The sequence below is a fragment of the Nipponia nippon genome, unplaced genomic scaffold (genome assembly GCF_047370975.1).
Source record: "Nipponia nippon isolate SJK-2023a ecotype South Korea unplaced genomic scaffold, ASM4737097v1 scaffold_9, whole genome shotgun sequence".
NCBI classification, from domain to species: domain Eukaryota; kingdom Metazoa; phylum Chordata; class Aves; order Pelecaniformes; family Threskiornithidae; genus Nipponia; species Nipponia nippon.
The window spans coordinates 25832971-25860002 of NW_028262413.1; the positions used below are offsets into that span (position 1 = coordinate 25832971).

Below are 27032 nucleotides of genomic sequence, written 5' to 3' on the forward strand. Positions count from 1 at the left end.
GTCGCTGGGGGGGGGGTGGGGGAGAGGCGCCGCGCGCCTGCGCGCCGGGTAGGCGTGGCGCGGCGCGCGCGCGCCTTTGTTTGGGGCGGCGGTTTCCCAGGCTGCCCGGCGCGCCCGGGGGGGCGGGGCCGGGCGGTGCGCGGCGCGGCGCGGCGCGGGCTGGGCTGGGCGGGGCCGGGCGCGGGCCCGCGGGGTCAGTCAGAGCGCGGCGGCGAGCGGAGCGGAGCGGAGCGGACCCGACCCAGCCAAGCCGGAGCGAGCCGAGTCCAGCCCAGCCGAAGAGCGCTGAGCCGAGGATGATAAACACCCAGGACAGGTGCGGGGCGGCGCGGCGCGGCCTCTCACTCTCCCCGTACCGCTGGGCCCACCCCGCCGCGGCCTTGCTCGCCCCTCAGAGTGGCGGCGGCGGCCCGGCCTGGGGGGCGGGCGGGCGGCGGGCGGTGAGGCGGGGGTGGAGGGGTGGGCAGGCTCTCCACCTTCCCCGAGTTAAAATCCCCATTGGGGCGTCCCTCCTCCGCGGGGGGAGACCGCCGGGCCGTTGTCTGGGCGCAGCGGGGCCGGGTTCCGGTCCCAGGGGATGGGGAGGGAGGGCGGCGGCCACCTCAGTAGAGTGCCCGAGCACCCTTTTGCTAATAAGCCTGACAGCCTTTTTGCTAACCCGAGGAGGGTTTGTGCCCTCCCTCCCCGCAATCCCTGCGCATCTCTAGAGAAAGGTGATTTTTTTTTTTCCTGGCAGGTTGGTTATGAGCAGGCATGGACTTACTCGATTTGCGGGTATTTTTCTCAGCTGACCAAATTATCTTGTGTGTCTGTTCCTTGTTTAGAATCCTGAAAAGTGTCATTTCCTGAGCATCTATCATACCGCGTAGATAAGCGCCTGGAGGATGTGTATAAACCAGCCTTGTTTCTTGGCCACTGCGTGCAGGGTGGATACTTGAGCTATGCTGTGTGCATCAGATGGTTATTTACAAGTTGCTCCTCAGATCAGGTTCCTTAATATATGACTTGCAGTGGCTGGCAGCATAATATCTTATTATTATGGACTAAGTGCAACCACATCTTATGAGCCTGTTTTCAAAGGCGGGGGTAAAGAAAACAAACAAAAATACTTCATTTCTGTAATGTCAAGGGAGCTGTGTGAATCCTTCCATCAGGCCCAAGTGTTCTATGCAAATAAAAACGCCAAAAAAAACCCAAGAAAATGTGAAGCTTTCTAGACCCGAAGATGCTGTTTGTTGTCGTGGACTGAAAGCAGCGCTGGCCTGGGGCTTCAAGTGTGAGGGCTGTTGAAGAGCAGCCATGATGGGGTTCAAAAGTTGGGAGGAGTTGTCTTTTGCGCTTCCCAGGGACAGGGCACAGGGTTGAGGTCGCTGGAAGCTTAGCGAGTTAAAATTATACCCGCTAACTGAAAATGTACGCTTGCTTCCAGCTTCCGTTTCAGGCAGGACTTGCTCAAGAAGCTTTTCCTTGGTAGTTTCTTCAGGGAAAGGCCCTTGGTGATCTAAACGCACCTTAATCTAAATCAAGCTGCTGGAAAGTGGCTTCTCAAAAGAGAAGAGAGGCTAGAAGGGAGCACAGTCCTAATTTTCAAGCTATAAACAGGCCTCAGAGAGCAGAGTTGCAGTGGGCTGCTTGCACGCAGATGCATCAAGGGGTAGGACTTTGTTGGGTGCTTGCATGAGCTTATTCGCAGGGTGCTAACACACATCTGGGGGAAGCAAAACCCTCTTAATCTGTGCCCCCCCCCCCCGCACATGCTGGCTCGCAGCGTTGCCTGATGGCACTGCCCTGCGTATGCTGCTCTTGGGACTCTAGCTGGCTGCTGCTGCGAAGTTTTGGGGGAGGATAGCAGTGACGTGCAGGTCTAGGCTAGGCAAAGCCCCTGTGCCGCAGGCAGAGCTCAGCGGCTCAAGGGGTCTTGTGTTTTGACTTCTGCATGTGCCAGAGGAAGCAAAACTGGGAAGTGTCTTGAACTGCTTTGCATGAAAACTACTGCCTCTCTCTCTTCCCCCCCCCCCCGCCCCCAACTAGACTTCATTATCCAGCTTCTTGATGCCTTGGCTGCAAGTTAGAGAGAGCTATCAATAGTACATTGTTGACTGGGGGGTGAGGGAGGAGGGAAGGGAATAACAAAGCTGCCAACAGCTTTCTGGGGGTGGGGAACGGCGCAGCAAAGTGCTTTGTCATGCCTCTCGACATCCACTACTACTGAATACACACTGGTCCATTGATAGCCCCAGTCATGCCGTGAGGAGGGACCGTATTAACACAGAACGCCACTGAGCATGTGTGCAAAGGGGTTTGCCCTGAGGCATCTTCAATGCAACTGCTTAATGTCTTTTCCTAGTGTGTTTAAATGGCCTTTTCTCCAAGCAGTCTCTGCTGTGGGCCCTGGCACATGGGAACGCTGCTGAAGAGCCCAGTCTCGCGAACCTGGAGGAGGAGGAAATATGTGGAGGAAGAATATTTGTGTTTCCTGTAGAAAGATTATTTTGGTATGAGATGGCAAGCCAAGATCTTAGCAAATTCTGCCTGTGTCATAACTGTGTTTGTGAGTTATTTTTTGGCATTCAGAAATGCCAGATTTCAGTAGTTTGTTTGCACTCTGGTATACATTCTAGCATACTGTGTTGGCGGTTCAGGTGATTCTGATAGTGCACTTTGGTATGTGGTCTTTGGATACTTAAGCCTGTCTCCCTCATGGAGAGGGATTAGAGTGGAAAAACACTGTCTTGGGAACAGCTCAAGTGAGAAGTTTTAGGACAGACAGTAAGTTGTCAATGCATCCACAGAGTCTGTCCCTTATAGCCTTGTTCCTCACTCCATGTGCTTATTGAAAACCCTCACACTCCCCTTTATTTTGGTGGTGTTTGCATAGCTTTGTGCTGGTGTGTTTCATCATGGGAATGCTGGGGAACAACTGGTTTCTCTGCGTTGCTTTTGCAGGCTTTGTTAGAGGAATACCGCTGCTGTGCTGTGCCTCAGCAAAGAGCTTTTGTGGTACTGATAAAGGGAGCAATGCTCCAGAAATAAAATAATTTGCTTTCATGAAGTTCCTAAAAGCTAGGGCAGATATTAAAGCCTGCGTCCAAAGTGATCCTGAAATACCACGTGTAGGACATCCAAATAAACTTAAAAGCTGCAAGGAAAACTTATTTTCTTGCTCTTAAAAGTAGGTCTGTGAGGTGAACTTGTAATTTTTAGGGTTGGGGTGAAGGATGCTTTTATGATGCTTCATTTGCATGTGAAAATGTCAACTCGGACGTTGTAGAACATGTTGAAAATATCTGAAGAACCAGCCCTTTCACTCCTCCCTGTTTTGAAAATGTGAAACTTAAACCTCCTCCTTCTGGGTCCTGTTGATCTATTTGTAGATATTTGCCTATAGAAAATATGTGCTCATCTGGTCATGCGTTTCCAGCCATCTGCTATTGGCAGTCTTCCAGGCGTCCCTTATTAGCATGAAGTTGCTCAGCACTCTCCGGGTTCTTGGCTGCAAAGCCCCTCCTCCATTTCTAACAAAACACCGTCGGTTTCTGATACGACTTGGGCAGTGAGTGTTTTTAATGTAGATGTCTAGGCGCTGAAGCCCTGATAGCTGCCTCCGACGTGCTGTGGAGGAGCAGGGATACGCATAGTTTGGGGTCATGAGGAGCTGTAGCATCCAAAATGTCATCCCTGCTAATGTAACCTGGTGTTCTCTCTCTTTTTCTTGCAGTAGTATTTTACCTTTGAGTAACTGTCCCCAGCTGCAGTGCTGCAGGCACATTGTTCCAGGGCCTCTGTGGTGCTCCTGATGCCCCTCACCCACTGTCGAAGATCCCCGGTGGGCGAGGGGGTAGCAGGGATCCTTCTCTTTCAGCTCTGATATATAAGGTGAGAAAGATCTGACGTCTAAGTAATGACCTGTACCCGTGTTGCAACTGTGTTCGGTCCCTTTCGCAGTCTGATGGGAATAAATGCAAATAACTCCAAATGGGAGAACAGTTGATTTTTTCAGCCACCCTGTTGGCAGATTGCTGAGCTACATGCAGCAGTCTTCTGCTTAAATATCACCTGTTTATTAAGAAATGAGAGACCTTTTCTCAAAGGCGTGCAGCAAATAATTCACCAGCCCTGTTCCCCGAGGTCTGTTTCAGCTATTGTATGCAGAGCCAGCATTATCAAAACATGAAACAACTTCTTAAATGTCTTGCAAAAAGAGGAAGCGGGAAGCAGAAAGGTGAAATGCAGAAAGAGAATGGTTGATAAGCTCCTTCCTGTGCCCTAGTCTGGAAGGTAAAGCTGTCGGGGCCTGGGAGCTGCCTGAACCAATGTACAGAGTAACTCCTGACTTCACAAAAGGGTGAGGCGGCCGTCCGCCTCACAGACGGGAAAGTTTCTAGAACACGTGCATAGGATGAGGCAAGATCAGGAAGACTTAGTGTCTGCAGACTTGCTTAGGAGCACATGGATCTGTGTAGCTCTCATTTTTTGGCCCTCTTCATTCTATGGGACCTTTCCTTTTGAATGAGGAGACCTGGCTGTTCCCTGCTGTAGAATAATTAGCACTTGTGCAACTTTGTGTTGGGCTATGATGGCACACATCTGTCTCCCTTCTGGGACAGGGGCAGCTTTTCCACAAGCCAGGGAGTTAAGTGCTATCAGATGAGGCAGCCTAAATTTATGCCCAGCTTGCAAATTTGGCTCTTCAGACAGGAGTGTTGTCATAGGTGTTAGACTTGATTTTTAATTACCCTGTGGGAGGCACACAGACTTTATGCGATGAAAAGATACAGGCCCTTCTGGGTCACAGCTACCAAAGTCTCCTCTTGAAATTCATGAGAGAATCGCAGACCTCACGGCTGCTTTCAGAGGAGTTTTCTTTAATGCCGCCTCGGTGAATTTTTAGCATGTGTCTGACCCGCTTACCTTGTGAATAGATGTCAACCTCTGTAGCCTCTTAATAATAATGTAACATCAGCTTAATGCTATTGAGTTGAATTGTCACAGATGTTAGAGGGGTATGAAATCCAGAGAAGCAGCAGAGCACAACGGGCTTCCTGCCACATAAAGAAGATACATAAATAGCTTCAAGAGAGGCTCAGGACAAATAATTAATTCCCTCTGAGTGGGAGGGGATGAGAAATAGGGGACCCTGCAACTTCAACTCCTGCAGGCCAGCTTTGACAACCCTTGCGTACACACCAGGCGTGGTCCCAAGGCAGAAAATGGCCTCAGTGTGGAGGAGATGCTGGTGGAAAGAATCACAGTTCAGAGGCTTTGAAGTGTTTGATTTCAGTACGGCCTTGAATTAGCACAGAAGCTTTTGGCAGTGGTGTGTAGGCAGGAGTTGCTGCCTATGGATGTCATCTAGATAGCTGTATCGCAGAAATACAGATATAATTCTTTCTGGGTTTATTGCTGATAAAAACCTAGCAGAAACTGTCACAAAATGAGCCCCTTCTGTAATATAGCTCATCCCAGAGCAGGGTGGGCTGTGTTGCCTGGTGGTTTCAAGTCCAACCTCAGACAGAGGTTACTGGGACTCTCTCTGCCCCTCTCCGTTGCCTGCTCAATCTAGCAGTGCTGTAGTTACATCAGGCTGAGCTTTTCAGCCAGCAAGCTTCAGTGTGACCTGGAAAGGCATCTGGACCCAAAAGCTTAAGTACTTTTTCCAGCTGTATCAGCTGTTCTAGTTCAAGGGATGACCTTTCTGAAGGAGGATGCCTCCTTCGGAGTATGCAGCACAGTGCTCGTGTACAACCACACTATAAATTAAGGAGCTGGGGTTCCCTATAGTTGTTGGGATTTTTCTGTTAAGAAACTTAATACTCGGCCCTTCTTCAAGGGAGCTTTACTTGAGCTGGGGAGCGCAATAGTGATTGGTGTCGGTGCTGCGCAGCCAGGATGAGCTATGTGCAAAAGGACGTGCTCTGGCTAGCAAACTTGGCAGGAGGCTGCAGGTGTAGCACATGCCAACAGTAGGCTGCTTACATGGGTTTCTCGAGTCGCTTGGCTATGGTAGATCATAACATCCTTTCTTCTTGTGCTGCCAACACATAGGGGCCTCCCCCCGTCCTTCTTGGGACATCTGAGGAGTGTAGCTGGGTTGGAAAATCTTGTGCTCAATGAATTGTAACCAAGTGGAAGCTGGTCCTTGTGGCATTACTTCACTGAAATGGAGCCCAAAGCTGGAGAGCCAGTGGTTTAGGCAGCTGTGTATATAAGATAGCCCAGTGTTTTGTTTTGTTTTTTTTTTTTTCCCCTGCAATAGCATGGTGGGGGGATTTTGCAGGGGTGAACTAAAACTGAACATTTGTTGCGTAAACAGGATTTTGCTTTGAGCAGCTTCCAAAGAATTCTGGGCTGCTGCATCACAGGAACGGCTTCTCTCCCCAACATCTCGCTGTCTCTATTTTGATGCCTAGAAATAAAATATCAGCTGCCCAAGACAGGCTGTGTAAACGTAATTCCCACTGAACCAGGGGAACTGGTTCTCTTAATCCCTGTGGTTATGCTGCCTTTGGTTCATGGGCTGTCACATTAAGGGGCTTTTAAGTGGAAAAACCTCGCTAGGTTTGGAGTGCAGGGCATAACTTCTGATGACAGAAGGGCTAAACCAGAAGGCTTGGAAGGCTTTTCCCCTCCTATTGCAGGCTCCTGCCAGTCTTCATGCACAAATGCATGCGTGTACCTCCCCCTCCAATGTGTCAATCCCAGCCTGCTTTTCTCAACTTCCTCACCCTGTTTTTGTTTTCATGAATTGTAAGAAAAGAAGCGTCTGTGAGCTTTTCTTGAGAGAAGGATCTTTTCTGAAACAGACGCTTTCTGCACAGTAGCAGCAACTGTAAAAGGCTCCTATAAAGTCACTGGTGAAGGATGTGCATATAATCCCCTTGGTTTTGTTTTGGTTTTTTTTTTACACACACCTCTGTAGTGCAGAGCTCTTTCTGGGCTCCAGTCAACTCTTGCCACTGGCTCCGCGGTGGCTTTATCAGCAGCAGTCTGATTTAACTTGAGCAGCTGTCGGTGGGTTTTCTTAGCGCACTTGGCTTAAAACTAGTACAACCCGAGAGCAGGCACAGCCATGAAAACTTCTTTCAGACTCGATGAATAAACTTATTTCCTACAGGATATTTATTCTGATGAAGTGTAAACTTGTTTTTCAGCTAAGCTTTGTGGGCTTTAAACAAACGGCAGCTTCCTCTGCTCCGGTTATCAAAGCCAGGCAGTTCCTGATTTGCATGTGGTGTTACTTTGTTGCCAGCATTAACGTACTCAATGGCTTCTTCCTTGTCACAATAACCAAACCAAGAGGGATCTATTTTAATACACATGGTAATAGGAATTAAAGCACTGGGACACAGGTTTGAGGAGCCTAGAAAGGGTCTCAGAGGTGTTTTTGCAGAACCACTGGTCTTTCAGCAATGCTTATACCTTAATAGCTTAAAACACCTACAAGAAAACATCTGCTTGAAAAGCAGTGATACTGAGGAGTCTTCTGCCCTCTTACTGGGCACTGTTGGCTGCCGATGTGTTTGTACTGCCCATCTTGTAAATGCTTCTTCACTGCAGATCCAAACTGGACTAAGTTTTCTTTGCTCTACTGGCTGCCTCTGTGTTATGGTCAGAGATGAGTACATGTCACTACAAAGCATTTATTAAACTTTGTCTGGTGAAGTGCTGTCTTTCTGCAGCAATGTCACTTGTCTCATTGTCGGTCCAGCTGATCGTCAGCAGATCAGAGTTCATCATGAGCTGCTGAATTAATCACCCTGATAAAATAAAATGCTCGGAGGCTGGACAGTTGCTCACCTAATGACCCAATGGAGTAACCACCTCCCAACCCACCTGTTGATGAAAGGGGGGGCACACAGCTTTCCCAGGCATTCCCGTGACTCGGGAACAGAGCAGACATGACTTGTATTATCTGGTTTTCTTCTGCCCTTCAAAGCTGTGCAGGTGACTTTGTAAATGTGAGAGAATCGGGATGCGTGAGCCTGTAACCAAGCAGATGGGAAGAGTTTAACTTTCGCTGCAGTTGACAACGTTAACTCGAGAACCTAATGAATTTCTTCGTCATTTCATTGGGGCTCTTTGCAGTGAAATGTGGAAATCATTATTGGGCAAGCCAACTGCTTACAAAAATTGTCAGGAGGAGGAATGGAGTTTTAACCACAAAATTGTTTTCTAGGAACTGCTGAGCTGAATCTGAGGCGGTCTGCATGCTTGGCATTCTAGTTAGAGTAGTATTGGAGAGGGACATGTACATTTGTGGTCTCTGGAAAAGACCTTGTTGCAATCTTCAAAATCTGTGTAGCTTCTGTCTGTTTTGGGATTCTCTCTGTGCTGTGTATTTTCCTCCCTTATACTAGGAGGCAAACCACTTGCCATACCAGTTGGTTGTAAAATCTGGGAAAGCAATTTGTGGTCATCTCTTAAACAAAAAGACTGTGTTGGGGATTGGGGAGACAATGAAATTGGTCAGACTGTGGCAGCAGATGCTCTTCCAGCTTGTCAGTTCAAGTTGTGTTCTTTGAAGGGTAGTTCATGAACCGCCCTTCAAAGATGTGGTTGGGACCTGCAGTGAATGAATGGACTCTCACTACCCAGAAATTTAATATAATGTAAATATGCAAAACTGCATTCCCTTGAATAGGAAAACATGACTAGAAAATAATTCCGAGGTCTGAGTACTCATTGTGGTGTGTCCCTGAGCCCATGAAAGGGGAAGGGAAAAGTGTAATGTTCTTAATGAAACTATAATACCATTTATTTTGTATTTGCATCTCTCTAGTTATATTCTCCTGGCTGTTGAGTATGTAGGACATTACTTTTTTGTTCTTTATTTTTGTATTAGGTTAGAATAAAAGTAAGATATTCTGGAAAATACCGGTAGTTCAGAACAATAGCTCTTAACCACTTACTTGTTTAGAGTGCTGAGACTCAGATATGAGCTTGCAGACGACTGTGCATACCTTCACGAGCTATTTTAGTGATAGGCTGAAACTCTGGACACACACCAGTCTGTAAGGGCTGGTCCTTTTTCAGGAGGGCACTCCCACTGAAAACAGTCCTTTTCATGCTCACTTAAGCATGGTCTCTTACTTTTTTTTTTTTTTTGGTCTACAATCTTATGGATAGTTTTCTTTAACCCTGAAGTATATTTCATGAGCTCTTCTCCCTCCCCTGTGCAGGATGAGAAGATCACTGTTAACCAAGATGTCTCAGTGCACGAAGGGAAGCCTCATATTGTCCACTTCCAGTACAAGGTCACAGAGGTGAAGACCTCTTCCTGGGATGCAGTGCTCTCTAATCAGAGCCTCTTTGTGGAAATCCCTGATGGATTATTAGCTGATGGAAGCAAAGAAGGGTAAGTTCAGGATCCCAGAGCTGTGTCCGTGGCTCCTAAGGGAGCAGGGCTTTGCTTACATGGGTGATGCTGTGCATGTGAGGAGAATGGGCTGTATGTACGGCAGCTCTGTTCCTGGTTTGTGTACCTGAAGTATGTCCTTACTCCCTTGTCTTCAGAGAAGTGTCCTTCTGTTGGTCCTCCTTAGATATTTTTTCCCCCTTAGTGATCATTTCAGATGGGTTACTGTTTTTTGAGTCCCTATGCTAATGAAAAATAAGCAATAAATGAGCGGAGTGATTCTTTGCATACTTTGGTATGGAAAATCACAAGCCTTTCTCTGATTTTTGTTCTGTTGGCCACTTGGCAAGCTTATTTTGGCAGGCGCTTTCCTCTCTTTCAGGGGAAAAAACTCCATTATATTGATGTGCTCCTTCTCATCAGTAGGTAGATCTACTCTTGGAGTGCTGCCACGCAGGCGTTGGGCTCTGCCAGAGTCTCTGATTTTTCTCTGTTGGCAGAATACGGTAGTGTTTTGTCCAGACAGCTCTGCTCTGGGAAGTTTGTGTAAACGCAGCTTCCAGAGCAGCTACTTCCTGCCAAGTGCTTTGCCAGAGATCCCCGCTGGTGGGGAGCGCTGTAGCATAGATGTGGCTTTACTGGATTCCTCTGCAAAGCTCTCTGAAGTCCTCCTAAATCTCCAAGTGGGCTTTATCTGTAAATGGCACAAGCTAATTAAGAAAAAAAACCTCACTGGGCACCTTCAGTAAGTGCCAATACTCTTGCTGTCTCGCACTTGTCTCATTTGACTCTGAGTCCAGATAAATGTTTGGGTAATTTCTTTAGTTGGCCTGTAAATCCTTTAGCTGTCCAAGTGCCTGCTCTCTTGGGAGCGTGTTCTTCTGGGAGGGTAGTTACCCACCTGTGTCATTGTGACTTAGCACAATTTTGTAAGATTATTTTTAGCTAGGTAAAACAGCCTCGTAGAGGCTATAATTAAAATAGTTCATTACCATATTAACAAAACCCTTGCAAATTTAATCTCCCTCACTGCAGTCCAGTCTTGCTGTTTAATTAGATGTCGATTGTTTGTTACTGCTCTAGCAGCCTGCATCATAAATGGTTACAAGGCCAGCAGCGACAGCGATGGCTCTGCCGTGCAATCCCTGGGGCTCAGAGAGGGGTTAATGCAGCACTGCTCACATCAAGAGGTGGCAGAAATAATTTAGCTGGAAAGGCAGGAAGCGTGGATTCAGGGTGCATCAGCTGTGCCATCCAGCTGATGTGTTCAGGGAACAGCTTTGCCTGTGCACACGGTACTTCAGTGATGTTTTTCTCTTCTCTTCTGCATGGCATAGCGCTTTTTTTATTTTCCTTCCCCTAAAGCACAAAACTCGCAGATCCCCTCATTTATGTTGCCAGCGGAGGGGATGTAGCCTGGCTCAGGATCAGCTGCAGCATTCAGCTTCCTGAGTATGAAGGCTTCTGTACAAAATCACTGGCTGGTGGTGATGGGTGTTTGTGCACGCTGGCATGCAGATGTTGAGGACAGTGACTTGTTGGGTGACTTGGTGTGAGGATAGCTCTTAGTTTTGCAGGGCTGGATAGCAAAGCAGGAAGCCCATTGTTTCAGCACCCATTGTTCACTGGAAGGGGTCTGTAAACAAGTAATCTTTCTGCCTGAAAATATCCAAACAGTTGATAATGCTCAGAGGCTTCCTCAGGACAGGACTTCCTATAGCTGATGTTCTTTTGTCTTCCTCCTCCTTGGCAGGTTATCAGCACTGTTGGAGTTTGCTGAAGAAAAAATGAAAGTAAACTACGTCTTTATTTGCTTCAGAAAAAGCAGAGAAGACAGAGGTGAGAACTTGCCCCCGCTGTCAGGTTTGCTCCCTAGATCTAAAATGGCGCTGCCCAAGTTGTACAAAAATCTGGTAATCCCAAGGCAAGGCTCCACGGGACGCTTCCTATTGCAGTAATTGTTATGTGCGTAATTCTCATGGCGTTCTTAGAAATTGGAAATAATTTCTTGTGGAGGAAATAAGACCTTTCTTGAGACTAAGGGAGAGGAAGTATTTGGGTTTCTCCAGCAGATATGCTTTGCTGTCCTGCTGTTAAATTATTACTAGTACTCTCAGGCAGAAAGCTGCTGCTGAATTCCTTGGAATATTTTCTTGTCCAGAAATTGGTTAACATTTCTCCTTTGGTAAGGAGTCAAGGTCTCTATTTGGCACCAAGCTTCTGTGATTTGGAAGGAGAAACCAGGGAGAGGTTATTACATGGGAAACAAACACTGACAGCTTGTTGTCCTGGTGCTCATCTGCTTTTTAAAGATCTCCTGGCAGTTTTGCCCTTCCTAGACCTACAGGTAATCCTGACCCTGGCTATAAATGCTTATGGCTTAAGGGGGCTGCATTAGTATCTAAAGATAGATGTGTTGGATGAGTGATTACAGCACGGAAGTTTGAAGAGATTTGTGGTGATGTACCAAGCTGTGGATGTGTCACTTTAAATCTTACTAGACGCAGGCTAGTAACCAAGCAATTACCATGGCAGGAGTAATTCAAACCTTAATTCTAATTTTACTCTGCTGCTTCACAAGCTGCACTGTCTTCTCTGAAACGAAGCACGTTATTAGAGCTAAGCTGTGCTGAGCCCAGGAAGATGTCATTCTGTGTTATGATGCCAAGAATAATTCTTAGATTAAGTTCTTGCTATAATGTCACCACCACCATAGGTTGCATAGGTGACCTCCGCAGTGGCTGGTTACAGGAGACATCTGATACTGGTTTTTGTTTTTAAAAACGGGCTAGGTGTTGCTCTTGGACCTGGCTCATTTGTACGAGTTCTGGAGCGCTCCAGATCCTGGGTACTTGTCTATGCAGTTGAAATTCAGTGCTGTCTTGAAAATATATAGGAGATCCTCCACGTGACCGTTCAGTGGCTGGAAGCTGATCATCAGAGGGTGCCATAGAGATTAGGTGCTGCACCGCGGTAACTTTCATGGGTCACAGGGAAGTGATCGTGTTAGTAACAAGCAGGCATGCATCCAGTCACTGTGTAATATAACCTTGCCTGACCAAGACAAGGTGTGTGTGGGGACTGACCCCACTCTGAATTTGTTCTGTGCATGACCCGTGGTCTGAGGGTGGCTTTCCTGGGGGATTGCACCGAGCTGTGCCGAGTTGTCTGGAGGTTCCACTGAGCTCCAGGTCCTCCTCATGGAAACAGCAAATTTCTGCCTAGACCCTGAGTAAGCAGATTTCTGTTTACTGCTGTCTGACCCACTTTCAGGGCTCTAAAGGGTGCTGGGACCCACGTAAGTATAGAATAAAAACTTTGACGTGCTGTGCGATGGCCACGTGCATCCTGGGAAAGCGGGTCTGCATGGATGGTGCAGGTAGATAACCATCACTGTTTCTCAGAGGGGATGGAACAGATGTCACAGAGTGAACATGGACAAACCTGCTCTGCTGCACAGCTAAAATCCCCTTCACGCTTAGGAGCAGCTGTTATGAATGCAGGAAGAGACAAAACCTACTCAAGAGGGCTGTCACGTTAAAATGGTTTCTTTCTGTGCAGGAAGCTCTGGATGTGCTCACAGAGGGTGTTCAGTATACTTTGATACTTATGACTTCTAGGGTGACGCAGGTACAGAGGGTTATTCCTGGTGGTAACAGATTTCCTTCTCTTTGGTAGCTCCACTCCTGAAGACATTCAGCTTCTTGGGCTTTGAAATCGTGAGGCCTGGTCACCCCTCTGTCCCGTCACGGCCAGACGTGATGTTCATGGTGTACTCCCTGGATCAGAACTCTTCCTCTGATGAAGAATAGCTGCAGTGGGGGACTCCAGTGTGACCTGAAAATGCTGTTGAGGGGAGAGAGGGTTACATCTCCTTTCTTGAGGAAAGGGAAAACAAGCTTCTGTGGGACTGAAACTGCATTTCTCATTGTTAGATTGGCCTGTGTATGCTCAGAGTTGACTATCTCATTGAAATGTGTTGCCTAGAGAACTATATATACACACATGTAATCACCAAATAGTAAAGGAAAGATGTTTATGAACTGGCATAGGAGCTCTTTACGTGCAGCTGTGTGGTGTGTTAGCCTAGGGGCACCTGGTGCCCAGGCCATGCTTGGGGGAGCACAGTGGTAGATGCAGTATCAACTCCTTGACTTCTCTAAACCCGTGTTGGTCCTTTCCCGATCACTGGATGTGCGCTCATCTGACAGACTACCTTTTTATTTTTCACTCAGACTCTTAAGTAGAAGGCATGTTTTGGGTGTTAGGCACATGGAGGAGACGTGCTCGAGTTTAACGTTTAACACTACATTAAAACCCCCATGCATCTCTGCTTTGGGGTGACCAATGCTGTTTTAACTGGTCTAACTTTTTTTTTTTTTTTAAACTTCTTGCTCTTCCAGCTTTTGTTTTAAGCAGTCTTAACTCTGTTCAATGTTACCACTGCACTATCACAGCATTCAATAAAAGGGGCATTCAGATGAACTTCACACAGCTGGTGCTGCTTATTTGAAAGGAACAGAGCCTCTGGTGGGCCTCCTGTAGTGCTGCGATGGCTTCAGAGGGTCAAGCGAGTGATCGGAGCAGTACCTCCACGCTGGGGGAATGTTTCCTTCCCTGCCTCTGTGGTGTGATGGTCCAAGGAGCCTGAATAGTTCACGCCTTTATCCTCTGCCCAAGGACGGGTAAGGAGCAGGCCCGTGGCTGTCGCCTCTGTTCTTCCTCCTCACTTTTCCAAAGAGATGATCTCAAGACTTGAGACACCAAGCAAACAGCTGTATCCAAACCAAAGGGAGTTGTGTGTGGGGGCAGGGGTGGACGGTGGCTCTGCTGGTCGCGGTGGGATGCTCTCCCTGTCTGGGGGCTTTCCTGGGACGGAGGGATGGGGCTGCAGTGCTGGCAGTAGCTCGCATTTCATCCCTACCCCTTCTAATGTTGGAGAATGAGGTTGTGCTCTTGTCTTCGTGCCATGTGGATGTAACCTGGCTGGCTTTCTTTGAAGGCCACGTGAGAAGGGTGTATTTATAAACTGTGCCCCAGAGGCATGCCATGAGCTCTCTTCCTGGCCTGGCTGCTTGCGTGTGGAATTGTCCTTGTGTGCTTTGTTGTGCTCTCACCCTTCTGTGGAGGATTTTGTTAAAAGCTGAAGCCGAGCCATTCCATAAACATCATGGTCAGTGTTTTCTGTTTGGGGGAGAGATGTGGGGCTGGGATACAACTTTGTGTGAATAAATCATCTTAAAGTTTGTGTCTCTTTTCCTTCCTTCCCCTCCAATGAAATTAAAGGGCTGGTGGCTCTACTCCCTCTTCAATGGACCATTAAATCCCAAGTCTGGTTTAAAATTGGAGGCTGGGTTGTGCTGCTGGGACCATCTCTGCCCTAGCTTTTATTGGGCCGTCAGCCCCTCTTGTGCAGGCATTACCCCTCCTGTCCTTGCTCCAGACAAGACAGAGGAGACCTTGCACCTATTCCTTAGCTGAAACTATGCTGATTTCTAGTTCTGGCTTTTGAAATGCCAAGTGCCATCTCTTCTTGTAGCTGGAGCTGCTCCCACTCCTTCTCTCCCAGGGTGTTTCTGCATGCTCCAGGGCCCTGCTGCCACCCCATGGTTCACCTCCTCTGGCACATCCCTAATGTGATGGGGTGGGAACCACTGCTCCTTCCTTACTGGTAAAATTTCCTGGTAAAGTGCAAGGTCCTTGTCATGGGAGCTGAGAGTGAGCATGATTTCCTGAGCTTGTTAATAAGCTGCAGTTAGTAGGCTGTGCTTCTCTGACAAGTACCAGTCTCCTGCCCTGGCTCAAGCAAGCGTGGTCAAATGTAGAAGTCTCAGATAACTGAGTGTCTTCAGAAATACCCTCTTGAAAATGTAGAAGGTGCTTGATTCCTCTGGCTGCTGCCTCCTGCACAGGTCACCTCCATGGCTATGCTGGGGGAGCCAAGCTCTGCCCTGCGGCACACCAGTTCCCCCAGCTGCCTCCCCAAAGGGGGCTCCCTGGGGTGATGCAGATGGGCTTGCCTGGTGCACGAGAGGACCCTGGCAGGCCGTGGGGCAGCTGCCCACTGGTGGTGCTCCCGGGCTGAAGCCTGGGGGGTTCTGACCCAAATTGTCATGGTTGAGCTTGGCTGCAGCATCCCCAGGCGGGGCTGTGTGTGCTGGTGGCAGAGCAGAGAGGCCAGATCTGGGTGCGCAGGGCCTGCCAGCAAGCTGGTGGGGCTGGACCTGCTGCCCTGCTGGGCCACCCTGCCACAGCCTCAGTGGCTACAGACCAATGAGCCTGGCAGCAGGAGCAGCATGTCTGCTTAAGCCCTCTCAGATGTCCCAGAGATGGGGACAAAGGACCAGAATTTGGGGGAGCAGGAAGAAAAAGCCACCCTCACAGGTTTGTGATTGTCTCTTAAAAAGATTTATTCTCTCTCCTTGCCCAAATGTACAAAGGCAAGAAGAGTACAGTTTGTATATATATATATTTATATATATATATATAAAAAACAAGGAACTTGGTAATAATGTACACTTTACAGAAGGGTAGAATCAGGAAGACTGAAATGAAACCCAACACAGCAACGCCAATGGAAACAAGAGCTATAAACACCAACGGTTTGACACCCTGGCCAGCCACCCACGGGGCCCGGTGGGCAGGGACTGGGGAGGGGGCCTGGGGGACAGGGACCCCACAGGCAGGGGAGCAGCACCGCCGCGGATGGTCGGGGTGCCAGCCCCACGAGCAGGAACTGACCAGGAAAAACCTGAAAAAACGTCAAACCTCAAACCTATTCTGCATAAACCGGTTTCATTTAACACCTAAAGGGAGACTCAACTGGGACCCAACTGGGAATGTGGGGAGCAGCCCCCCCCAACCCCCTTCAACTGCCAGCAAAGCCTGTGGCAACCCCCCGTCACCCCCTGCCCCAGCCCAGACATCCTCCTTTGCGCCCCTGGAGCTGCTGGTGTGCCCTGGCTGTGCCAGGAGCCAGGCTCTGCTGGACCGGCCGCGGCTGGAGGTAGGAGCAGCCAGCAGGACGCTCCTCCATAGGTGGGATGCAGGGCTCCCCCCATCACCCCGACCCCTCTGGTCCCCAGCCCGGCGACTGCATGTGGCTCCTTAACAGGCATGAGCTGGGTCAAGCTGCTGCTTGGCATCGCCTGCCCCATCCCCACGGAGTGTGCCGGGCTGGGCCATGTTGTCTTCCTTGCAAAGACAACGAAGAGTGGAAGAAAAATGAGTCACATGAGAGCAGGCTGGGGCCGCCACACTGCCAGCACCCGAACCAGAGCCGAGACCAGCAAACGCCTCCTTTCCAACTGGGTGAAGTGGGATGGAGGAAAACGGGGAAGAAAACAAAACCCAAAACAACAACTTTCAAACAATTGCTTTTTACAGTATGTACAGAGCCCAGCGGGCAGAGCATCCCGGTACAGTGGCCCCTCGGGGCCGGGTGCGACACAGACACACACAGACACACCCGAGACCGACGGCCCCCCATGCTCCCCTGGTCAGGCCGCGGGGAGTGGAGGGCAGAGAGCCGGGGCGGCCCAGCTGCTGCAGGGCCGAGGTAGAGCATTGGCCCAGGGAGAGCCGCTCTGGGGCTGGGGGAGCAGAGGACCAGAAAGCCCCTGTCTTCAGGTGCTGGGCAGCAGCTGGGAGCAGGGACTGGCTTCCTCCAGGGCCTGGTGCTCCGAGCCCCAGCACAGGGCCAGAGGGGGACCCAGCATGGCCCCAAGTGCCTCTGGCAGAGCCTAAATGTGCTTGCTGCTCTCTGGGCTCTGCCCACAGCCTGGGGAAGCCGATCTAAAAGCAGAAGATGGATGTGAAGGGGAGCCACAGCCTGTGCCCCCCCCAAGCGGGATGCATTGCCCCAGGGTTTGGGGAGCACTTGCTGGGGTTGGGGGGCACAGAGGAGAGGCCGAGGATTTGCAAAGTCACAGCTCAGAAACCAACTCAAAAGCTGCGGGCATGAGCTTTAGGCAGGTCTGGACCGTGCAAGGCACTGGGGAGGAACCCTGGCAGCCAGCTGGGTGATGAGCTCCAGCCACCCAGGGTATGGGGGGGACAGAGGCTGCTTCACTGGGGCCAAGAGCAGCCCCCAGCTCCCCCAACCCACTGCTCTGGCCATCGACCACATGCTGGTGGCTCCTGCCTACACAGGCACAGAGCAGTGAGGGCCGTGGGGTGCGGGAGCAGCCATGGGGCTGGAAGAGGGTGTGCCCCACATGCAGCACATACCCATGCCCCACAGCTGCCTCTGGTCAGGCTGACAAACCCCACCCCCCCACCCCACCCCCAGCTCGCACCAGCCTCCCCAACACCTGTGTGAGTCAGCCCTTCCTTTCCTGAGACTGTGACTCCACGGCGGCCTTGGCCCCGCACTTCAAGCCCTGGCAAGGAGCAGGCAGGAGTCAGCGCCCCAGCCTACTCCCAGTCCTGTGGCACTCAGCCCCATCGTGAAGCAGCAGGTCGCAGAGACACGGTGGGGATCCCAAATCCATCGAGAAACCTCAGTGCTTCTGTTTCCTCTTCATATGCACCAGGCAGGCAAGTCACTTCCATCCTGAGTGCCGGTGCCCAGTAGAATAAATATTTCCGCAGGTACCAGCTCGCCCACTCACCAAAGGGGAGGGTGTAGAGGGGGGGAGTCAGTGTGTGTCCGATGAGGGGGGGAGAAGACAGAGTCTGCCTCGGATCATGGCAGGAACGTCAAGCAGAACAATTAACACCATTCAACTGATGTCTAAAGGAGTCTCCAGCGCTTCCCCATGTGAGCCAGTCACATGTCTCGTACAGCCCAGGCATCCCGGCACATCATGTCCTGCCACGACCCAAGGTTAAGTCATCGCCTGCCACCAGCAGCCCCATGAACCCTGGGGCGACAGGCAAACCCCCTGCCCTCAAGGGCAACCCCCAGTGCACCCATCCCAGCCACCTCCGCCCCAGCCCAGTTGCCCACAGGCGAAGCAGGGTGGCCACGCTGGTGCCACAGGAGGAGAGCCTTACCGTTCTCACCTCCGGGGAGGTGGGTATAGGGAGGGAGCAGAGCCTTGCTGGCTGGCAACAATGGCTGTGGAGGAGAGACCTGTGGAGGAGAAGCAGCATCAGGAATCAGCAGCCCAGGATGGGCACCCAGCTGTGCCAGGGGAGCTGGAAAGTGCCCGATTTGGTCAAAGCAAAGCTCAGCGCAAGGGCTCACGCTGCCCAAAGATGGCTATGGCTCCTTTGCAGCTCCCCCAAGCCGTGCCTGCGGCCCCAGCTGGGTGCCAGGGTGGGGTTTGGCTCTCACCTGTTGCATAGGGGAGGTTGTACTGTGCTGGCAGCAGCGAGTACCCAAGGTGGTGGTGGTGGTGGTGTGTCGAGAGCAGACGCTGAGATGGTGAGGTGCGGGGCCGGTCGGCGCTCCTCTCTCCCCCGCCGGCTCCTCCGATGCTGCTACAGCTCCCGCTGCCTCCAACCACCCCACAGCCACTGCGGTCCCGCTCCTGAGATGTCTTTTCGCTTATCTGGAGAGGAGAAAGCAGATGCACACTGAGGGACGCCACCCACTACCCCGGGGCGCAGGGCAGAATTGGACCCATGCCGGGCACTCGAGGTTGCCCCATCAGGATGATATTCTCCCTGCCTTTGCCCAAAAGCTCCCCATGACACTGCTGGGCGATGACGGGATGGCCGGTGACCAGCCCAAAAGCGGCAGGGCAGACGCAGGTCCCATTTCAGGCAGCTCCTTCCTGCCCAAAACCAAGGTCTGCTGCCACTGTGTCATCCCAGCTCAGCCCAGGAGGAGCTTGTGACCCTACACTGCTGTGGGATGGAGACAGCTCCTGAATCCCACCCCCCAGCTCCAGGGCTGAGGACAAGCATCGCCCGGTCACTGCAAGGCCTGGAGAAGCCCTGGTGCTCCTCTGGGCCAGCCCTGCCCACAGGTTTGGCTTTTCCGTCCCAAAGGGCCTGTGTTGTGGGATTACTCCTCAGCCTCAGGTCTCCTACAGCAGCAGGAACGGCAAAAACCCACAGCAGGCAGAGTTGCTCCAGGCTGGTTATAGGATCCAGGGACCATCCTGAAGCTCATGCACAGAGCTGGACAAAGTCAGCACCTTCCTGACCCTCACCGTGGGCGATTTGCTCTTGTAGTGGCTGGCATGCTGCTGCAGGATGTCCAGGGCCTTGGACTCCGAGCTGGATTTACAACTCACGCTGGGGCTTGCTCGGGACTTGTCACTGTCATCGCTGCCAGATGCCTTGCTCCCATATGGGGAGAAGGAATAGCTGGAGGGTAGGTATGATCCTGGGGGGCAAGAAAAAGCAGTCAGGGCATGAGGAGTCTTTGGGCGACACAGCAGGAGCATGCGGCCCTGCATGTGTGCCTCCAGGAAGTGAGAGGATGTCCCACAGCCATTTCCTGCTCCAGGAGCAGGGACAGCCTGGGAAGGGACTTCCCCAAGAACGTCCCAGCTCCCTACCTGGGTAATTCTGCATCATGACGGTGGGCATGGCCCGGTAGCTGGGGTGGTTGGGGTCGTACGACTGGCTGTAAGAGTAGCCATGCATGTAGGGGATGTAGGACTGATGCTGCGTGAGGGGTGAAGACACAGGGACATGGACGCTGGGTCTGGGGTCCTTCCCCACCATGCGAGCCTCCTCAGTGGGGGTCAGTTTGCACTCAGAACTGGTACTCTCCTTCCCATCCTCCTTGGATGCAGCTTCTTTGCTTCGATTTCTTTCTTCCTTCAACTTTCGGTCCCTCTCTTCTTTCCACCTCTCATCCTCTGTCTTGATATCTGAGTACTTCGCCGGGTATACATAGGTCCACATCCGGGGCTCAGCTTCCTGCAAGAACCAGCCAACCATCAGAGCAGCTGCCTCCCCCCAGTCCTGCCTGTCCCAAAACCAGGCTGGATTTGGAGGAGACCAGCAAACCCCACTCCCCTTCCGGGCTCTCCTTGGCCCATCCGTGGCCTCCCAGCCCCATCCTTTTGCTGGCCCCAAGGGAGCCTCATGAGTCCCATCACAAGCAGAGGACAACGCATGTTCTCTGAGGTGATGGCCCCAGCAAACCCATGCAGTGAAGCCAGGCAAGGGGCTTCCTCCAGGAGAAAGCCCACCACCGGGCTGGCAGGCAGAGCCGAGTGAGCAGCAGGCGGGCATTACCTGTCTGTACCAGAGCACAGGGTCCACCTCCGCTTGCCGGCCACACTCGGAGCCAGCCTTTGTCTCGGCAGTCTCCTTCCCGAGGTGGCTGGCCTCGCTCAGTTTCACCTTGAGACCCTCGGCGACCTGGCTGCTGGACAGCTTGGACGAGTCCTCCAGCTTGGGGATGATGACGGATTTGGCCATGTCAGGACCTCCCTGCTCCTTGGCCTTGCTCAGCCCCGACTTGACGAGGTCCGTGAGGCTTGGGGCCTTGGTGAGCGTCGGGGGCATGGGTGGCTTTTGCTTCCACTCCTCTTTGAGCGCTGCCTCCCTCTCCTTCAAGCCCAGCTCCACTTTTTTCTCCAGCCCTCGCTGCTGCTGCTGCTCCAGGCTCTGCCGCTGCTTCTGCTCCTCGTACTGCTGGCGGTAGGCAGGGTTGGTGCTCAGCAGGTGAGCATGGTAGCCCTGCTCGTTGTAGCCATAGGGGGGCACGTAGGCGTACTGGTTGTAGTAGAGGGACTGCATGTACATGTTGGGACGCTGCTGGATGACTGAGGGCTGCTGGCTGGAGCTGCCGAGCTCTGCCTTCTTCTCTTCACAGCCTTCACTCTTCACCTTCACCTCTGGGTTCTCCTGCTCTTCGTCCTTCTTCAGCTTCAAGGCCTGCGTCTCGGCTGCAGCCTGGCTGCTGGGGTTCAAGGGCCCCGGGCTTGCCTGGGGATAGCCGGGGGAATAGTAGGTTTCAAAGCCTTGGTAATAGGGAGACTCTTTGCTCTGTGGTTGCGGGGGAAAAAGAGCTTTTTTGGCGCCTTCCTTGACCAGCTGCTCTGGATCCTTTGCCTTCACACTCTCCATCTTGCCCTCCCCATCCTCCCCGGCGTCAGAGATGTCCGAGTAGGCTGGGCTGTTGGTCTTCACTGAGCTCACCTCTGCCCCATTCTGGGTGACAACATGCAGTGGGGTCATGGGTTGGGCTGAGTTGGTATTCTCCAGCCTGCTGGCACCACCAATGGAGGGGCTCGGGGCATTGTCAGTGAAGCTGTAGATTTTATCTGCCTCGGCCTTGATGCTGGCAAGCCGGCTCTGGTGGGGGTCGGATGAACCATTCAGCAGCCCCTCACCTTTCGTCCCCAAGTCACTGCATTCCCCCCGGAAAGGGCTCTTGCCTTCCTCCGCTCTGCAGGCTTTGCTGGGAGTCAGAGGGTTTTCTACCTCCTTGGGCTCCTTCTTCTTTTTGTCCTTCTTCTTCTTCTCCTTGGAAGGGGTGAGGGCAGGGTTGACCGTGAAGGGCTCTCCCATCACCGTAGGCTTGGGCTGGATGGGTTTGAGCTGAGGGCTGTTGGGCATGGTCTGGACCACAGTGGTGGTAAGGCCTGTGGAGGAACCAGGGCTGGCTGTGGTGAGGGTGGCTGTCTGGAAGGTGTAAATTGGCTGAGGGGGGATGGCTGGCGCAATGGGTCTGGTGGACTTCAAGCTTTTGGAAGGGATCTTCTCCGGCTTAGCACCAGATGCCTTCTTTGACTTGTCCTTATCAACACATCGCTTCTCCAGAGAGTCAAAGCCATCATTACTCGTCTCATCAGCCACTGAGGGACCATCCTCAGAACCGTCATTGGACAGGGCACCTGGGTCGGTGTCTCCTTCCCCACCCAGCTTCTTCTTGCAGGGGACCTTGGCGCTGAACTTGCTGGACGGGGAGGGACTGTGGGGCTCCATCAAGCGCACCTTGGGGGTGGCCGAGCGAGCCGGTGAGAGCGAGCCCTTCTGAGAGATGGCAGCACCGTTGCAGCTCCCAATGTCTGCATGCAGGGAGGGCTCCTCGCCGTACTCGCTGTCCACATCCGCCTCCAGCTTGCTGTCATCGTCCGTGTGTGCGTGGGCCTGGTGGTACTTCAGCCCATTGATGTGCTTGTACTTCTTGTTACAGTTTGGGTGGGGACAGTCGATGAGGATGGGAGAAGGGCAGTTTCGGTCAAGGACAGCCGGCTCCACCTTGACCGTGGCAGGTGGCACAGCTGCCGAGCCCATCGAGTTCGTGCGGATGCGTTTGCTGCCCTTGGAGTCCTCTGAGCTGGAGTTCAGCTCCATGTCGGAGAGGGGTTTGCTCTTCCGCTTGGTGACGGAGGAGGGACTGGCCTTCACGTCCTCCGCTGTGCCGCCGGGCGGCGTGCGGTGGTCCGAGGAGTTCTGGCTTCCCCGGCGCCCTTTGCTGTTGGCTCCCGCCCGGGTCTTGCTGCTGTTGCTGGTCCCTTTGCTGTCCGAGGCAGCGGCAGTCTCATTGACGGGCGTGTTGCTGTTGGGGCGCATGCGTTTGCCCCTGCCCCGGCCGTTGCGCATCTCCAGGTCGCTGGTGGGAGAGTCGCAAAACCTGTGGGGAGGAGGACAAGGAGGTTTTAATGGGGAGATGGCCATACCAGGCTACACTGTCCCCGCTGTGCGGTGGGACCCCCTTCCTCCCCTCACTGTCAATCCCACAAGCTCATCCCCCCACTACTCCAGTAAAGAGGAATCAGCAAGAGAGGTCCATCAGCAAATGCTCGACCATCTCCAGTCTCCAGGAGAAGGGAGCCTGTGACTGCAGGGGCAAAGAGCCACAGGAGCAGCTCAGCTGGACAAGGAAGAGATGCTAACCCCCACGGCAGCCCCACAGGCACAGGGCAGAGTGTACCAGATACCACGGGGGCGATACATGGCTGGGTTTGCACTCTGTGCCTGGGCGAAGAGGGCTGAGACAGTGCTGCCGGACTCCACCAGCTGCTTACCGGGGAGGTGCCCAGTCGTGCTGAGTGCAGTCGAGCAGCGTCCCCACATACGTCTTGTTCCTCCATGTGACGTTGACCACCAGCATACCTGAAAGGCGAGGGGAGAGGGTCAGACAGGGACAGGCGTGACCCCACGGTGTCTCACCCTTCCCTGGGCATCAGGGCAAAGGGGGATCTACTCCTCAAGATAGGCAGGAGGAAGAGCTCAACTCTAGGGACAGAGGAAGGCAGACAAGTGGTCTTGGGCTCTCGTGAGAGGTGAGACCCCAGGCTCTGGGCTGGAGGCGCATGAAGATGGGAGCTGGAGACCCCCAGCTCATCCCCTCTCTTGGCACAGCTCTGGCTGGCATCCACCCAACCTCTCCTCCTTGAGCTGCTCAGTGCTCTTCTCTACTTTCACGGGGATGCTAAAACCAGCAACCCCCAAAAGTCTGCAGGATTTGGGGGGGCCTGAAGATCCATGTTGGCTCCAGGTGCACTCAGGTAGGGTAGGGAAAGCGATCTCTGGGGCCCGAGGGCTGGAAACCCCCGGGGGAGCTGCGGACAGCCCCCAGCAAGGCTGTGGACTGCAATGTGGAGCTGCAGACCCCTGAGCAGGGCTATGACCCCCCATGCGTGGCCGTGAACCCCATGGCCCTCCGGAAAAGGTTGTTATTGCCACTAGATGGCAAGCTGAGCCCAGCATCCCTGTGCAGGAAAACCCAGCCCTGGGGGAACAAGCCTTGTCCTCCCCACTTCGCTTTGCTCCCGCACCGCCCAGGACACCCATCAGCCTCATATCTCTGCCTGGAGAACCATCCACAGGACTGCATGTCCTCCCATCAGGGAGCAAAGGCGTCGGGCATTCGGAAAACCTGGTGGTTTCAGCTTTTTCACGCCAATTCAAGATGAGAAGCAGCCTGGATCACACCCACACTGAGGACATGGACCCTTGACATCTGTTCTTGGAGGTGGGGGGTTTTTTGCAGCATCACTCAGCTTTGTGGATATTTCCTCCCTGCCATGGACCGCTCTGATTACCACAGAACTAATTTGACCTGGAGCGGAGTCCATTGCGCCAAGCACATTTATCTGAGCAAGGTAAAACTCAGGAGACAGGAAACTCGTTTCCAAGGGTTGATGAGCACGGCGAGATATATAGCCATGCAGCCCCAGGAGATGGATGGAGCCGAGGGAGCCCAGAGCAGCTGTGCCTGAAGCACATTTATAAATCTCAGCCCGTATCCCCTGTTGTGCCGTGCCAGCAGCCAGCTGCAAGCTTTGGAGGGGATAATATACAGAGCCGAGGTCCGACACATAGGTCTCCTTCAGAAAGAGAAATGAAATGCAGGTCTTCTCTTTTCCCTTCTCCTGGAAAATGTTGGATGCTCTGGTGCGAGAAGATCATGGGAAGACACGGTGCCAGCACACGGCCAAGACCTCTGGCTCATCCCAGTGAGCAGAAGCTGGGTCCTGCCTTTGGAGGAAGGTGCTGGGGACCTGCCTTAACACGGATGTGGCCAGGACACGATGCTGGAGACAATGCGGGGTAGAAACAAGTGGCAAACCCAACTGCTGGGAGCCTGCAGCCCCCCGCAGGGAGAGAGGGGGATGCTGATCCCAGGCATCCCAAGGAGGGTGTGCAGAGGGTGGTCTTCACCCTCCATGCCTCCTAATGTAGCTTTTTTTGGCAAGCAGGAACCTGTTCCCCCTTTCCTTAAAACCCAGGGAAGCTGCCAGCTGTGTCCTGTGCCCTAGCCCAAACCCACCATGCCCAGGACACCTCTGTGGAGCCGCCGTGGGATGCTCCCAGGAGCTGAAGAAGCACCAAGCAGCAGCTCAGAGACCAGCAGCCCCAAACCAGACCCCATCCAGGGGACCAGCTCATCCATCCCGGCTGCAGGGCTCAGAGGAGCAGCTCTCTGTGCCCTCATGGCAGAGACCTCACGCCACTGGAAGTTAATTGCACAGCAAGCCACTGCAGGCTCTTGCGTGTGATATTAGAAAGGACGTGCTGGCATTTTTTTTCCCTGCTGCCACGATCACAGGAGAGAGATGAAAGACAAAGGGGTGAAGTGAGCTGACACACCAGCCTATATTTAACTTGCTTGCAACCAATCATACCAAATCCCCTCCTAATCCTCCAACAATAACCCAGGACAATTTAAACCCCAGGGATAGATCCTAAGCAGCTTTTTTCACCCGCCACATCCCCCTCCCATGGCAGAATGATGACCAGACATGGGCAGGGCGAGGGCAGGCAGCGAGGAGGCAATGCCCTCACATCCTCAAGGCTGGAGATGCTCTTGTAGAGGAGGAATCCCACTCCAGCCCCACCTGGTTTCACAGGAAGGTGACACCTTGGATGCTCTTAAGCAATCGATACCACCCAAATCTGGGTGCAAACCGCTCAGCATCCCAGTCACCGAGTACTCACATCACTGCACAGTCATACCCCAGCAAGAAAAATTAACAGTAGGTTGATGGTGCTGTGTTGCTGTCTAGGAAGACAGCGTACGAGATTATCCATTTTTACAGGATTAAGAGATGACAGGAGCTGGAGGATGCAAAAAAGCACCACCTGGTCCCTGTATGGACCCCACATGGGTGCTCTGTAGCAGCAGAGCTGAGGCTTGGTGTGTGCACCCAGCTGGTGGGGATGTGGGATGGGCAAGGACAACAATGCATTAAGTCCTCTGTCCCAACACAGCCCTAAATTAGAGCAGACTAAGGCTTTCTGATGGATAGTCCCTGCTGGGGTGCAGCTCTTCCATGCTAAAACGTAGGTGGTGGTGTCTGCTTGCATACCGGGGCCGTGGGCACCAGGAGCCATCACATCCCCCAAGCCCTGGTGCTTGGGGGGACCTGGGTCATGTTTCCTCCCTTTGCAAAGATGAAGCCCCCAAGCCCACCAAGAACATCTCCAAATCCTGCTGAGAAACCAGGGTGCCAGCACCCGCAGCAAGCAGGGATGTTCTTGGTTTGTCACACAGTCGGTTCATCACATGGCTCAACATCACCCAGCCACAACACTATTGAGCTGTCTCCAGCAAGGCCAGGTCCTCAAGCATCATGGGGACTGCTACGGTGCTTGGAGGAGCAAGGAGATGTTGCCTCTCCAGCTGGAGAGGATACCCACTAAGAGCTCTGCTAGCTTTCTGCTAATTTTGGGGTGAAGTGGACCTCTGCAAGGCAATGGGACAACAGCCGGTGGTATTTCCCACCCCAAGGAGAGGCAGTTTGCCTGCAGGTCCATGAAGCAGCTCAGATCCAGTGTTGGTGTAGTCCCACATCCCACCTGCACTGGTAAGCAGGAGCAGGGATCAATCCTGCACTGATCCTGCTCTAGGGCACGACCAAGTCTCCAGCACCTGGAAGCATTCAAGGTCCTTCTTCCATGAATTCCTCCTCCAGCTGCATCACCTTTGGGATGCCCTGGCTTTGAGATGGCCCCAGCTTTGGGATGCCCCTTTTTCTGTGAATTTCTCCTCCAGCTCCATCCCCTTTGGGATGCCCCTTCTTCCATGAATTTCTCCTCCAGCTGCATCACTTTTAGGATGCTCCAGCTTTGCCATAAGCCCTGCTTGCATGCAGGGAGCCTGGCCTGACCCATAGTGCCCAGGCTTTAGGACACAACACCCAACACTCCACTGCTGCTGTCAGGAGAGCAGAGGACATCATGGGGTAGAGGGTGGCCAGCACAAGGGCCACCTCACCCAGCGAGGAGAGAGATCACTCAGCAATTATCATCCTGGGCAAAACAGACTCGACTGTGAAAGTTAATTTAATTTATTGCCAATCGAATCAGAGTA

General features: G+C 52.5%; 2 protein-coding genes across 5 annotated transcripts in view; one reads left to right on the plus strand and one right to left on the minus strand.

The window, feature by feature from the left end:
• The first annotated feature begins 144 nt into the window (after positions 1–144).
• Positions 145–14603, plus strand: OAZ2 (ornithine decarboxylase antizyme 2). The gene is given in 6 exon segments (XM_087744864.1): positions 145–316; positions 3719–3794; positions 3796–3876; positions 9180–9355; positions 11109–11194; positions 13034–14603. Coding segments are annotated over 6 exon segments (573 nt in total). The 5' UTR covers positions 145–296; the 3' UTR covers positions 13168–14603.
• A 1202-nt stretch (positions 14604–15805) lies between these two features.
• The window catches only part of ZNF609 (zinc finger protein 609), a 75205-nt gene continuing 63978 nt past the window's right edge, over positions 15806–27032 (minus strand). For all 4 annotated transcript variants that reach the window (XM_087745510.1, XM_087745508.1, XM_087745509.1 and 1 more), the window contains exons 3-9: positions 23242–23329; positions 20498–22847; positions 19810–20176; positions 19459–19634; positions 18636–18852; positions 18353–18431; positions 15806–18167 (exon numbers count right to left, since the gene is read on the minus strand). In XM_087745510.1, the coding sequence (XP_087601636.1) occupies positions 18358–18431; positions 18636–18852; positions 19459–19634; positions 19810–20176; positions 20498–22847; positions 23242–23329 (3272 nt within the window). In that variant the 3' untranslated portion in view covers positions 15806–18167; positions 18353–18357. The remainder of the gene's footprint in view (positions 18168–18352; positions 18432–18635; positions 18853–19458; positions 19635–19809; positions 20177–20497; positions 22848–23241; positions 23330–27032) is intronic.